At 44.5% G+C, this 13,980-nt stretch overlaps 1 protein-coding gene across 1 annotated transcript in view; it reads left to right on the forward strand.

The window, feature by feature from the left end:
* Positions 1–12,758: 12,758 nt before the first annotated feature.
* The window catches only part of LOC138211960 (dachshund homolog 2-like), a 77,649-nt gene continuing 76,427 nt past the window's right edge, over positions 12,759–13,980 (forward strand). The window contains exon 1 of the mRNA XM_069172172.1: positions 12,759–13,721. Coding sequence (XP_069028273.1) covers positions 13,045–13,721 — 677 coding nt within the window. The 5' untranslated portion in view covers positions 12,759–13,044. The remainder of the gene's footprint in view (positions 13,722–13,980) is intronic.

A 13,980-nucleotide genomic window follows, 5' to 3' on the forward strand; every position in this document is an offset into this window, starting at 1 on the left:
ATTAAAAAAAAAAGAAGTTCACATTCTTCCGTCGAGGTGAGATTCCAGCTTTCAGGGAGAAAACCCCTCGAAGATCAGATGTTCCTGCTGCTTCCTGGCAGCTCCGAGGAGGAAACACGGCCCGCGGCGCCAGTTCGTCTCCATGGAGACCACCGTGTTTACCAGCAAAACCCGGAGAGGAGACACCATCAGCCCAACAAACAGGTCCGATCTGTGGATTTTATTCAAAGCAGTTTAATCACCTACAAAACTGATCAATAGTCGATACTGTAGACTCTCATGTTTGAATGCAGTCCGGGTGTGTGTGTGTGTATGTGTGTGTGTGTGTGTGTGTGTGTGTGTGTGTGTGTGTGTGTATGTGTGTGTGTGTGTGTGTGTGTGTGTGTGTGTGTGTGTGCGCGCGTGCGTCTGAGCGAGTGTTAATCTAACCAGTACAGTTAATATGTTGTTCTCAGACTCTATTAGCCATTGCTGACAGCTGATGATTGATCTTCTCATCATTTCTCCCTCCAACACCCTGCAGTGACTGTGTGTGTGTGTGTGTGTGTGTGTGTGTGTGTGTGTGTGTGTGTGTGTGTGTGTGTTTCAGACCACGTCTCCACTAAACCTGTTTAATTCATTAATTCATTGTTCACGTTTTTCTGTCTTTGGGCCTTCATCTGAACTAAAACTGTGTTTCTTTATTTTTTTTCTAGGCCAGCGTTTCAAGGCCTCAACAGACTGAACAGGTCTCGGGGCCCGAAGTGTCGGAGGCCCCCCGGTCTGAAGCTGCAGAGATGTAAAACACCCAAAGTAAGTCAGAAAATGACCATAAAGATATAAAATGACCAAAATGAGAAATAAATTTGATAAAATGAGACACAAAAAAACAAAAAAGTATCGCGACATGATAAAAAAAGAGCAAATCAAAGAAAAAAAATGTTCATTTTGAAGCGGTCGGTTCGGCTGTTGTCTGTTTATTTAAAGTCTCGTACTGAATCAAGCTTTAAAGGTCCGTTTGTGGAAAGTTGCTGCAGCAGGAAGAAACTTCCTCTTTAATATTTGTGACGGTCCGTAGCAGCATTTCAACATTTGATCTTCTTCCTCCTTTTACATACATTTCTGCACTTTTAACTTTATGCATTTTTTCTTTTTAGTCCTTTTTCTGCTTTGATCTGCATATTTCCAGGTGTTTCATGTCTCCTTTTAAACTTATTTGAATGCTCTTCATATTTCTTCCAGCTTACAGTGTAAATATCGCCGGTGTAAAGAACAAATAAATGTCAGTAGTTTAAAATCAAAGACACTTTTTCTTTTCTTTTCTTAAAGCGGGATGAGATTCCAGCTGCAGGCTTCCTTTGTGATTGCGGGCGATAAGATGGGGCCCATTTATTCATTTAATCATTTTTTTCCTTAAAATCTCACCTGCTGCAGGTTTCACCTTCCAGCCGGCCGTGTTTTATCGAGCTCTCCTTCAGCGGGGCCTTGCAGGGTCTTGGGGAAAAGCCTTGGCAGCCTCACACAGCCAATAACTCAGCGGCGGCGCTTCAACGATGCTGTTAGGACTCAATTATTTCACCTTTTTTGTTGCGTCCCAAGCCGCACTTCGAAGAAAAAAAACCAACAACAAGCCCTTCGGAGGAGCGTGAACCCGCCGGCCTCCGAGTTCGGTCGCCGTAAAAAACGTCACTTCTTCCTCGCTTCTTCTACCAAAAAAAAACAAAAACTAAAAACCCAGCAGCGCTTCAAAGCAGATCAATCAAACCGAAGCCTGACTGGGGGAATTAAAAGCGGGAACGCTTCGGCTTTCAAGTTGGCAACCGGCGAAAAGTTTGTCGGCTAACGAAGGAAGCCGTTATCTGTGCGAGAAAAAAAGTTAAGCTATACGTTGAAATGCATATCTGAGGTGATCGCAATTTCAAAGAGTCACTGGCGCTTATCCAATCACACAGCAGTCAGCCTCCCCCCTCCTCCTCCTCCTCCTCCTTCCCCCCTCCCTTTCTTTTTTTCCATTTTATCTATACCTCTCACACGTTCCCTCGATCCCACTCCCCTTCTTCTTCTTCTTCTTCTTCTTCTTCTTCTTCTTCTTCTTCTTCTTCTTCTTCTTCTTCTTCTTCGTCAGCTCAGTTTCGCCTCCTTTTTCTCTGAATTACGTCCATGTTTTTTTGGGTTTTTTTTGCTATCACTCTCCTTCAAATCTCTCCGGCTTTATCTCCCTTAAAGAGTGTTGATCCCTTCCTCGCTCCAGAAACCTCGGTGTCGAGCTCGGCAAACACACACACACACACACACACACACACACACACACACACACACACACACACACACACACACATGCATTTTAATTAATACATAGATTTAAATTGCGATGCCTGTGTGGTGAAGTGATATACACCCCCGCTAGTTAAAAGTCTTTTTTATTGCTTAATCAATGCTGAAATTAATGATTTAACTCCCGACCCCTCGTTACACATACACACACACACACACACACACACACACACACACACACACACACATATATATATATACACATACACATGTCTGCTGGGTTATTAATTATAACACTAATTAACCTACGACTAATGATTTGGCCTCTGTTAGTGTGTATGTGCGAGAGACAGAGAAATTATGAGAGCTTGCGTTAAAAGTGTGTGTGTGTGTGTGTGTGTGTGTGTGTGTGTGTGTGTGTGTGTGTGTGTATATGTGTGTGTGTGTGTGTGTGTGTGTGTGTGCGTGCATGTAAATATATGTTAATTTGATTGCCAGATATGATGGATTATAGGGGTTTACGATAACGACAGTGAAACTTCTCTTCAAAGCTCTGGGTTCGTTTCTGTAATTCCGTTTGGCACTCGGATCAATAAAGTTTTTCAGAGTCAAATTGTTTTTGTTTAAACCTGAGCCCTCGTCCAAAATGCTTGCAATTTTTCTTGTGCCATTTCCACCCCCAACCCCCGTTGACTTTATTTTTTTTTTTTAATTTTTCATTAATGTAATAATGTATTTTGGAGGAAATGAAACCGGCAGCGCCTCCTGGGGACGCAGACCGAACCCCCTCATCACATAAAACCAGCTTTGGTTGCGATTTATTCCATTGAAGGTATTTTTCTCTCAGGTTTTTTTTTAATTTTTGTTTCATGTTCACTTCTTAACCAGTTGATGATTGACTCTTTTTTACCGGAGCACTTCATAACCGCAGTTAAAGGCTGGAGTTGCGATCTCGAGGGCTTCGGAGGACTTTTTCTTCAAGCATCAAACACTCTTTCGAAGGTTATTTGTTGTTGCTCAGTTTTTCATTGTTAAAATGATCATTATTGTTATTTGTCCGTGCAAACAAACGGTTGTGGAGCCCGAGCCGTAGGCCGTGCAAAGGAGAAATTTTAATGGAAGATAATGAGCCCTGAAAATTCTTTACTGACGAGATTTGACACACGTCGGCCATTAGGGGGCGCTACAACAAAGGTCAATGCGTTTTGTTGAAAAACTGGTGCACCGTACGTCTCACATTAAAATGCTGCATATCTACGCGTTCCTTTCATCCAGCTGCATCTGCTGGTATCGGCCACGTTCGTGTCTCTTCTCGCTCTGTCGCCGCCCACATCGTCGGAACTTCGCTTTGTACGAAACCTCAGCGTTATCGCAGTAAGCCACGCCCACTGGTTTCTGATAAAGCCTGAATCAGAGTTTCCACACTTTAGTCATGGCAACGTTTTTTTGTTGCGTGAAAAACAAAATTAAATAATCCAATTTCATTAACTGGAGAGGATCGTTTATATTTCATATACCTATTATCTCTAAATAGATTTTGAATTTTATTGCAAAATGGTAAAGTTGCAGAATCCACTTTTTCAAGCCAGTCCCGGTTTTTTGGACGAAACGGTGTCAAACGCTTCTCTGGAAGCTCCTTTTTATTGGTTTAAAAGCAGCGACACCCCGTTGTGACATAAGACGAGGTTTGTTTATTATCTGAAGAAGGTGGACTTTCAGATCCTTGATCTTCCTTCCTTCCTTCCTCCCTTCTTGTCCTCGCTTCCTTTGCTTCCTCACTCCGCATCCTTCGTCCTTCGCCTTAAGACGAGGACTATTGATTTTACACACCTTGTTGAAATTGCGTCAGATACACACTCACTCTCTCTCTCTCCTTATTTATCCCCCCCCCCCCCCCCCCCCCCCCCCACACACACACACAGAGTGGTGCAGTGTGACAGCCAGGCTGACAATAGGTGGCTGTCACAGTGATTGATGGCACTTATTATATGTTAATAATGAAATAAACATTAAAAAACACTTTCAATAAAGCTCCCAATTAATGAACCAACCGTGCTATCTATCTATCTATCTATCTATCTATCTATCTATCTATCTATCTATCTATCTATCTATCTATCTATCTATCTATTATCTATCTATCTATCTATCTATCTATTATCTATCTATCTATCTATCTATCTATCTGTCTGTCTATCTATCTATCTATCTATCTATCTATCTATCTATCTATCTATCTATCTATTATCTATCTATCTATCTATCTATCTATCTATTATCTATCTATCTATCTATCTATCTATCTATCTATCTATCTATCTATCTATCTATCTATCTATCTATCTATCTATCTATCTGTCTATCTGTCTATCTATCTATCTATTATCTATCTATCTATCTATCTATCTATCTATCTATCTATCTATCTATCTATCTATCTATCTATCTATCTATCTATTATCTATCTATCTATCTATCTATCTATCTATCTATCTATCTATCTATCTATCTATCTATCTATCTATCTATCTATCTATCTATCTATTATCTATCTATCTATCTATCTATCTATCTATCTATTATCTATCTATCTATCTATCTATCTATCTATCTATCTATCTATCTATCTATCTATCTATCTATCTGTCTATCTATTATCTATCTATCTATCTATCTATCTATCTATCTATCTATCTATCTATCTATCTATCTATCTATCTATCTATCTATCTATCTATCTATCTATCTGGAAAGTAAAAGAATAAAAGGTGGGAAACAGTGTGAAATTTCTAACTTTCTACAAAAAATAAAATCCTTTTCTTCACCTGTATCGTTATGTAATGAATTCTCAAATAATAATCAGATTTCTATTAGAAACTAAAAAGTCTCAGTTGCAGTCTGGTCATTGAAGTTAATTATTGACACATGGCGGCAAAATTGTACGTGTTTTAATGATGCACAATGAATTCATTTTCATTTCCAAATAGAATTGTTTTAATTGGATTTAAAACCCCATTTACCTGTAAGCCTTGAAAAATGATGTCACTAAAATAGAAAATTCAAGTCGATAAATGACTTGACACTTTTTTTCCCTCCAAGTCAGGAAATAATAATGTTCGCTGTCCTTTGATCTGCTTCCGTTTGCCCTGTTAAAGTTACAGCGTTACGCTGTTCACGCAAACTCAACACTTCCTGTATCTGTTTCAAATTAAAAGCCCTCTTTAGCATTTCAGTAGACAGAAAAGGCTTTTATTGTGAAACATTTGCAAGAATGTATTGTGACCGATATCGGGGGAAAAAAAAAAACATTTTAGATGAGTAACAGAACAACCGGTGAAAATAGAACGATTCCATTTATTTCATTAAATTAAAGCAGTGGAAATATATTCAAAAACATCTCCCAAGTTGGGACGCTAGTATAAAAAAAATGCAGTCCATGTACCATAAAACATAAGATATGTGACGCATTTGTACACAGAACTTCTAATTTATTAGTTGTCATTATTTTAACAAGCGTTTTCAGCGGATGAAGAAAACTCAGGACCCAGCAGGAGGGAGCTGACTTAAAAAAAAAGAATAAAGTTGAAAAGTTTTGAGGAGGAGAGAAAAAGGGGAGGAGGAGGAGGAGGAGGAGGAGGATGAGGGAGGAGGGATAGGGTTGGAGGGGGGGGAAGAGGGAGGGGGGTATTTTGGTAAAAACAGAAAGCAGGACACAACGGTTACCGACGGCAACCGTCATCAATCAGAGTTTGAAGACATCGCTGGTGGCAAAGACGACAGGAACAGAGCGAGAGGGTAGCGTCGGGATGAAGGGATGTAAATGCTAAAAAAGAACGAGTTAAATATAAAATAAAAAGGAGGGGGGAGGGAGGGGGAGTGTTTTCAGCTTCTTTTCATGAAGATGGCAGGAAGAGAGGAAGAGGAGGAGGAGGAGGAGGAGACATAAGAGAAACAGAGAGAGAGAGAGAGAGAGAGAGAGAGAGAGAGAGAGAGTTGTGTTTTTGGCCTCTTTAACTGTTTTAAAAGAGAAATTAGGACAATGACTCGTCACCTTGAGACCTGCCCTCCCTCTAATCTCTCTTTTCGTGTCTCTTCCTTTTTTCCCTCCTTTGTCGGTCTCTTCTGCCCGGTCACATCAAAAGAGGGGCACCATTCAAATTCTTCAGCAGATATCGGAGCGAGCCTGCAGGTGGCGCTGAAAGCCAGATTTGTATCGTAACGACCAGCAACCAAACTCACGGTGCAGTCAGGTTACAGCTGTCAGGTGGGCGGGGCTTAGTATCCTCAAGCTTTCCGATCAGATCGGTCGGATCCACCGCTGGCTCCTCCCCCCCAGCTCGTCCAAATATGGTCACTTCCTGCTGCGAACCGCTCTGAACGAGCAGTTCCCTCGAGGCTCGGTGACAGCCGTTCACCGAGCGTTGGGTGACGTCGCTGCTGGTTGACGCTCGGCCGCGACTGGGAAGCAAACGGCTAATGTGCTAACTAACCATCACGAAGAGCGTCCGCTGTTTATGCTAAGCTAGGCTAATCGCATCCCGACTCCGGCTCTGAATTTCCTGCACAAACGTCAATGTTATTTATCTCAGAAAACAAACAAACATTTTAACCTCGGAAGACGTGTGTGTTTGCAGCGTCCGCTGGCTGCAGCAGCAGCTTCTCCTCCAGCGAACCGGCTGCTGTGAAGTTAAACGGTGCGACGCGGCCGATCTGAGAGATTCCTCACGACCGGCCTCGCGGCTCCTCCGGAGGTCAGCGCGCTCAGGACGGTTTAAAATCACTCGGCGGTGCTACATTTCTGGAGGTCAGAGGTCACCAAAGTTGGATTGGACACAGAACTCGGCGCAGATTTACTCCGCGAGCGGCTCGACTCGTCGTGCCAAAATTCGTGGAAATGAATTGATCCGTGCCAGAGATTTTTACAACTGTTGGACTGAATCCTCGATTTTCTCTGTATATCATTTCTCTTCAGTCCATCCCTCCATCTTCCTCTTCTCCTCGTCTCTCTCCCTCATTCGTTTTCCCTCGTCCTGTCTGTCCCTCTCTCCTCCGTCCTCCTCTAAACTCTGTTCTTTCTGGATGAGCGGGTTTTATGAGCGGAGTGATAAAGAGAAGGGGGGATGAAGGGCAGAGAGGGAAGGAGAGGTGGAGGACGGAGGGGGACGGAGGGGGACGGAGGTAAAAAAAAAAAAAGGGAGAGCGGGTGAGAGAGAGAAAGAAGGAAACAGGAATGAGCTCGCTCTTTATTACAGCAGACTGGACCTTTTTTATGGCTTCAAATTGTCTCCATTTCTGTCTGAAGGTTCATTTCTGATTTGAAACTTTAAAAGATCATTTGAGAGGAAGAAACGCTGAGAGACGACATGAAAACATCGCTCCTATAGTTCCAACGCCAAGACGGTTGATGTTCTTCAGTAATTTAAATACCTGACAAATCACACGTCCTCTTATCACTCGATCCTGTTCATTACTGTGGATTTCTAAAAAATCAGAACGGTTTACTGATCTATTTCTGGCGATGGTAAAAGTTCAACTTCAACCAATCACAATCGAGTATTCGTTGTAGTTATGGATGAATATTTTACAGCTGATGGTCGGACAAGAAAATGATCTTCCCATGGAGAAACATACATTAATTACTTAATCAACAAATGCATCAGATTGCCGTCGCGTGGTTCAAATATCGACAGATCTATTTTCCACCTCATGTAAGCGTAAAACAAGAGAGGAGGGGATCTTTTCTTTTTTATTGAATATTCGGGGTTCTTCATTGAGTTTTAATTTGGCTGATGATTGTTGTCTGTTCGGGAAGAGGAGCGTCGCTGTCACGCCGTCCGGCCCCGAGACGCTCGCGCTGCAGTTTGACACTTGGTAATTGTGTTGTTGAATTAGATTATTAAAGAACACAACTTGAGAGCCGCCGTCGTCAACGTCGGCGCTCGAGGTGCAGCAGAGGATGATGGGAAAACGCACACACACACACACAACACACACAACACACACACACATCATCCTGGACTTACTGTATATCATCACGAACTTGCTTACATGCACGCAATGTCATCTGCGCCACACACACGCACACACACACACACACACACACACACACACACACACACACACTGTAATGAAAGCTGGGGGCTGTTGTGTGTGAGATGGATGGTTTGACTTTAAGCTTGTATAAATAAAAGCTAAATAAATCCTGATGGCCTCAAGTGATGGCTCAGATACAGCAGCAGTGTGTGTGTGTGTGTGTGTGTGTGTGTGTGTGTGTGTGTGTGTGATGCATGTATACAAAAACACTTTGGATAAAAACTGAAGTGTGTGTGTGTGTGTGAAGAGTTTGAAGAAGTCACACACACACACACCACACACACACACACACACACACACACACACACACACACACACACACAGCCTGCGGCTCTTTTTCATTCATGTTTTTGTCCCAAAGTGAAAAAAAGAAGAAGAAAATCATAAAAAGCCAGCGGACCAATGTCACCCAGCGCTAAAATATTCCACCTCGCTCTCGTGCCCTCTTTTCTCTTCCTCAATCTTTTTTGGGTTCCTCTCCTCTCTCAGTTCGTTGACCCGTCCATCCACACACAGAAATGATTCAATCCACATTAAGTTTATGTGTAAACTTGATGTTTTCTTTTTTGGACCGAAACGTCGTATAAATCTCCAAAATACTCCGTCTCCTCCTTCGGGAATTTAATTTCTGCTACGTGGACACAGAGACTGAAGCATAAAGACTTCTGATAACAATCACTGTAATGAAGCTTATCAGCTGACTGGATACGGAGAAAGTAATCAACAACAAATTGCGCAGCTGTGTTCTCCAGCAGGAGATGTAACGTGGAGATTTTCACCATTTAAAGCAGCTTTGTTTCTGCTAGTTTTTTTTTCTTTAACTGTTTCGAAGCAAAACGAAGACGAGAAAAAAGTTTCTGAACTTTTCCTGCCACCTCCCGGGTTCGGTTCGTCATCGGTTGCCGTCAAACTTTCCTGCCGTCTTCTCGGGTTGGGTTTAAATTCCAGGTAACTTTCCTCCAACATACATCATTGTCAGGCGGGACTGTACTTCCTGCGGCCGCCGCGGGAGTTTCTCTCCACTGATAAATGACATTATTTTGCCTCCCTGCTGTCGCTCGTGTGGTTCGGAGAAGGAAAAAGTGATAAACAGAGACGAACGCCGAGCTGCATGTCGGCGCGCTGCCAGAGAAAACAACAGCTTCCACTCTGAACGTTACGATTACGCATTTTAATTGGTACGAAAGATGATGATTCAAAATTACATGACGTAGGCTCACATGTGTCGTACGTTGCTGTACTTCGATTAAAGGTTGAGGCACCAAGACGACTTGGTTAAGAGTTTCTCTTAAAGATTTGTGGTCAAAATAAGTACTTAACATTATATATGTCACGTAAGTTCAGAGGGTGCGTCGCGCTGCTACTCACTGTTCACGCGCAACAGGAACAGTCTTGGCACTTTTTTGATAATGACGTAAATTAAAAGAAATCTATGATGACTTTACAGAGTCAAACCCTCAAACGCTGTCCTCCCGGAGGGAAACGTTTCCCTTTCCTTTCCTTTCCTTTCCTCCAGTTGACGGCGCAATGGGCGTCATAAATATAGTTTTTATGAACATTGTGGTGCTAAAAGAGTGAAAAAGTTCTGCGTTCTGTAAAACAGGAGTAAAGCATGAAGTCTGGCTGAGATGTAACTTGAAGACTAAACACTTGCGATGATCTCGTCACTGATATGTGGAATGAATCTTTTATTCACGGGACTCGACCCTTGAAACGTTTGGAATCACGGCGGCTTTCTGATTGGCCCAGAGCGGTATGACATCATCCATGAAGGTGAGTCATTTATTTCTTTATTTTCCTGCAGCTGCTGCAGCTCCACCGAGGAACACAAAAATATAACAGCAGGACGAGTTCTTGGGGGAAAAAAAAGGTCCTTTTGTGTGCGAACGTGGGACTCTTCCTCTTCCTCCGTCTCCGGGGACGAAGAGCATTTTGCAGACAAGTTTTTCCACTTGTGTCGCCCTCCTCCGTCTGTCCTCCCGCTACTCTTCGTCCCCTCCCCGCGTAGCTCTTTCAGTCTCATCTTCCTCTCTCCGAGTTTGCTCCTCTTCCTCCACAAGTCCAACTCCAAGTTCATTTGGGTCATTAGAAGCCCACTGAGAGATATTCACCTCCACTAAGAGCTCATCTCTCTCTGTCTTTCTCTGAGTCCGGCTTCACTTTGATCATTATTAGTCCTGAGAGACAAATTATTGCCCTCGCGTCCCTCGAACGGACTCCTTTACTTCCGTCTTTCTCCGTCTCAGCTGCAGTCCCACCTTTTCTCCTTGACCCCGTCATCCTCTGTCACCTCCACATTTCGACCTCTCACAAATCCTTGTTTTTTCCCTCTTTGTGTTCTCCACCTCTCTCATCTTCAGACCACGTGGAGGGTTGATAATTAGCAGCCACAGATCGTTCTGTATCTTTGTGTCCTCGTGACGCCGACTGCATGAGTTCCCTTCCTTTGCTGCAAACTTTGAGGTTTTGAAACTTGTTTAAATGGTAAATGGTCTGTACTTGTATAGCTCTATCACCTTTCGGTCTCAAAGCACTTTATCATAGTTTTTCCATTCACACACGAATGAGACAGATCACCATGCAAGGTGCTGCCATCAGGAGAACATTCACACCATCGGGAGCAACTTAGGGTTCAGTGTCTTGCTCAAGGACACTTAGGCATGTGGACAGGAGGAGCTGGGGATTGAACCACCAACCTTCTGAGTAGTGTTCAACCCACTCTATCGTCTGAGCCACAGCCTCCCGGTATACTTCCAGTGTACTTCCTGTTCACCAGTGTTTTTGTTTTGTTGTTTTGTTTATAACGTCCATGTTGCTGCAATTATCAGCTAAAATAACCATCCACACCAAAAAGTTCAAAATGTTACTTGTTTCTTATTTGAAATATAAAAACGTGTTTCCTGCCAAAACCTCAGAAAGTAAAAAAAAAAAAAATATATATAATTTATGGTGCAATTTAAGGAACTTTTCTTCCTTTTCATGTTTGAGATCCAACAACTCAGATCTGAGCGTCCAGCCGACGAACCGATCGGTGTCGGGGGACGGACAGACGCCGCTCGCTTTCTGACGTTTTTAGGCTGCAACGTGAAACTAAAACTAAACGGATCAAATGCGTAAAACGGAACCGAAACACCCGAATTTCGTTTGAACCTTGATTGAGACATTCTTGGTGTGAAGACGCCCTCAGAGGGCGACAAACATAACCGACCCAGTTCACGCAAAAACATTCTTAACTTCAGTTTACACGTAAACGAGGCTGAGTTACACAAATCAAGTCAAAATCTTGAGTTACAAACTTTTTTTTTTTTTTTTTTTTTTACAAATTTCAGTTTTCCTTCATCTGCGATTCCAAACTTCACTAATTAGTCAAAAACTGACCAGAAGAAACCTGACGGATGATTTCTGAGAAGTTCCTGTGAAACGGAACACAAATCTGGATTTTCACACAGATTTACGTACTTTTCCTGCCGTCTGTCTCATCATCCACTTCACTATGTGTGTGTGTGTGTGTGTGTGTGTGTGTGTGTGTGTGTGCGCGCGCGTGTGTGCGCACGTGTGTGTGTGTGTGTGTGTGCGTGTGTGTGTGTGTTTCTCTCTTCCAGTCAGTCAGGGTTTCTCAGTGTAATGAGATTACACAGGATTATAAAACCCCTTCTGTCTGTAATCCACACCGCTCAATCCCATTTCACTGTTCAAACACACACACACACACACACACACACACACACACACACACACACATCCGTAATTCTCTTTGATGCGACATCATGATCTCTTTTCTCTTTCTCTTGTAGCCTTTTTTTTCTTAATCCTCGTCTTCTTCTTCTTTTGTGGTAAAAATAATCAACATGGCTCATTAACATCCTCCTCCCATCCCTCTTCTGTCTTCTGATTGGTTCAGTATCCTTCCTTCCTCCCTTCCTTCCTTCCTTCCACTCTCTCCTCTGATCAGAGGTCAGTGTGTGAGGATCATGCGTCCATCCCGCCACCAGAGCTCGCATGTGAGCCACAACTGGACGCACACACACGCGCACGGACGCACACACACATACAAACACGCACACCCACTCACACATATGATTAGTTGAGAAGGGAAAAAAAAAATGAAGAAAAATAAAAACTTCCCGTTCGAGAATCAAGCAACTCGTGAGAAAGTTTATGAAAGAGCAAAGAGAGAGATCTGACCGATACCCTCCCCACACACACACACACACACACACACACACACACACACACACATCAATGGAGTGTAATAAAGTCCTCCCCCTCTCTTCTAACCAATCATATAATTAGTCCTACAAACAGCCGCCTCTGATTGGTCCGCCGGCCCGTCAGTCATGCGTGAAGGAGGCGGGACCGGCACGAGGGCTGACCTGGAGTCTGATCCAGTCGCTTTTACGCACAGACCGGACAGTCCGCTTTCCACGCACGGATAACAGGAGCGAGAGCTTCTTCTGGATAGAAACAGGGAAGAGAGGAAGCAGAAGGGAGGATAACCAAGGAGGAAGAGGAGAGAGCGAGCGGAGAACCAGGAGGAAGAGGAGAGAGTGATCGGAACACCGGGAGGAAAAGACGCACGAGTGTTTTCCCAACTGGAAACAGAGAAAAAGAAAGTGAGTGTGTGGGAAAGCGAGCGACAGAAGGAGAGCGTGCGCCTTCACCACTCTCCTCTCCACTTCTTCCACCACCGCCTCCTCCATGTCGCTGCCCGGCTCCCCGCCGCTCCTCTCGCCGGGCTCGGGCGCCCCAACTCCGGTCGCGCTCTACCGCTCAGCCCCGGACGCGCTCCATACCTCCTCCTCCGCCGCCTCCACCGGCACCTCCAGCCCGGCGCACATCAACTCCAACTCTCACTCCCACTCTCTGTCCCCGTCTCCGCGGCTCACTAGCAGCATACTCAGCGCCTTCCTGCCCGGACCAGGGGGCGCGCTGGCCGGCTTGGGGAACGGCGGCGCCGCCCCTCTGGTGTCCGGAGGCGGTGCTGCCCTCGGTCCTCTCGGCGGGCTGGGCTCGCTCAGCGCGGCCGGCCTGACCCCCGGCTCCCCCGGCTTGGCGCAGGCGTCGTCCAGCCCGGGTCTGTGCAGCGAGTGCCGGCTGGTGGAGGTGCACGGCGTGAAGGTGGCGAGCTTCAGCGTGGACGGCCAGGAGCTGATCTGCCTGCCGCAGGTGTTCGACCTCTTCCTGAAGCACCTGGTGGGCGGGCTGCACACCGTCTACACCAAGCTGAAGAGGCTGGACATCTCGCCGGTGGTGTGCACCGTGGAGCAGGTGCGCGTCCTGCGGGGGCTCGGCGCCATCCAGCCCGGCGTGAACCGCTGCAAGCTCATCTCCAGGAAGGACTTCGAGGCGCTGTACCAGGACTGCACGAGCGCCAGGTCGGTGTGCACCTTCAGCACTTTTGCTATTCTCACCTTTACAAAACAAAAACAACAACCCACAAACATCCGACAGTCCAGTGAGTTTAGCTCAGAAAAGTTTTACTTTATATTTCTGATAGAATCAGGCTGCTCAGGTTCTCAGCTGCACTATATTTTTACCAGTTAATTAAATATATTAGCTGCACGTGTGACTCCTACAACATTTCTAGAGACGATCTTAGAATGCTTTGATTCCCATATTTCACTACATGCACTT

Source organism: Embiotoca jacksoni, unplaced genomic scaffold, assembly GCF_022577435.1.
Source record: "Embiotoca jacksoni isolate LCO1_2020_lvr unplaced genomic scaffold, fEmbJac1.0.p SCAF_51, whole genome shotgun sequence".
Taxonomy (NCBI): domain Eukaryota; kingdom Metazoa; phylum Chordata; class Actinopteri; family Embiotocidae; genus Embiotoca; species Embiotoca jacksoni.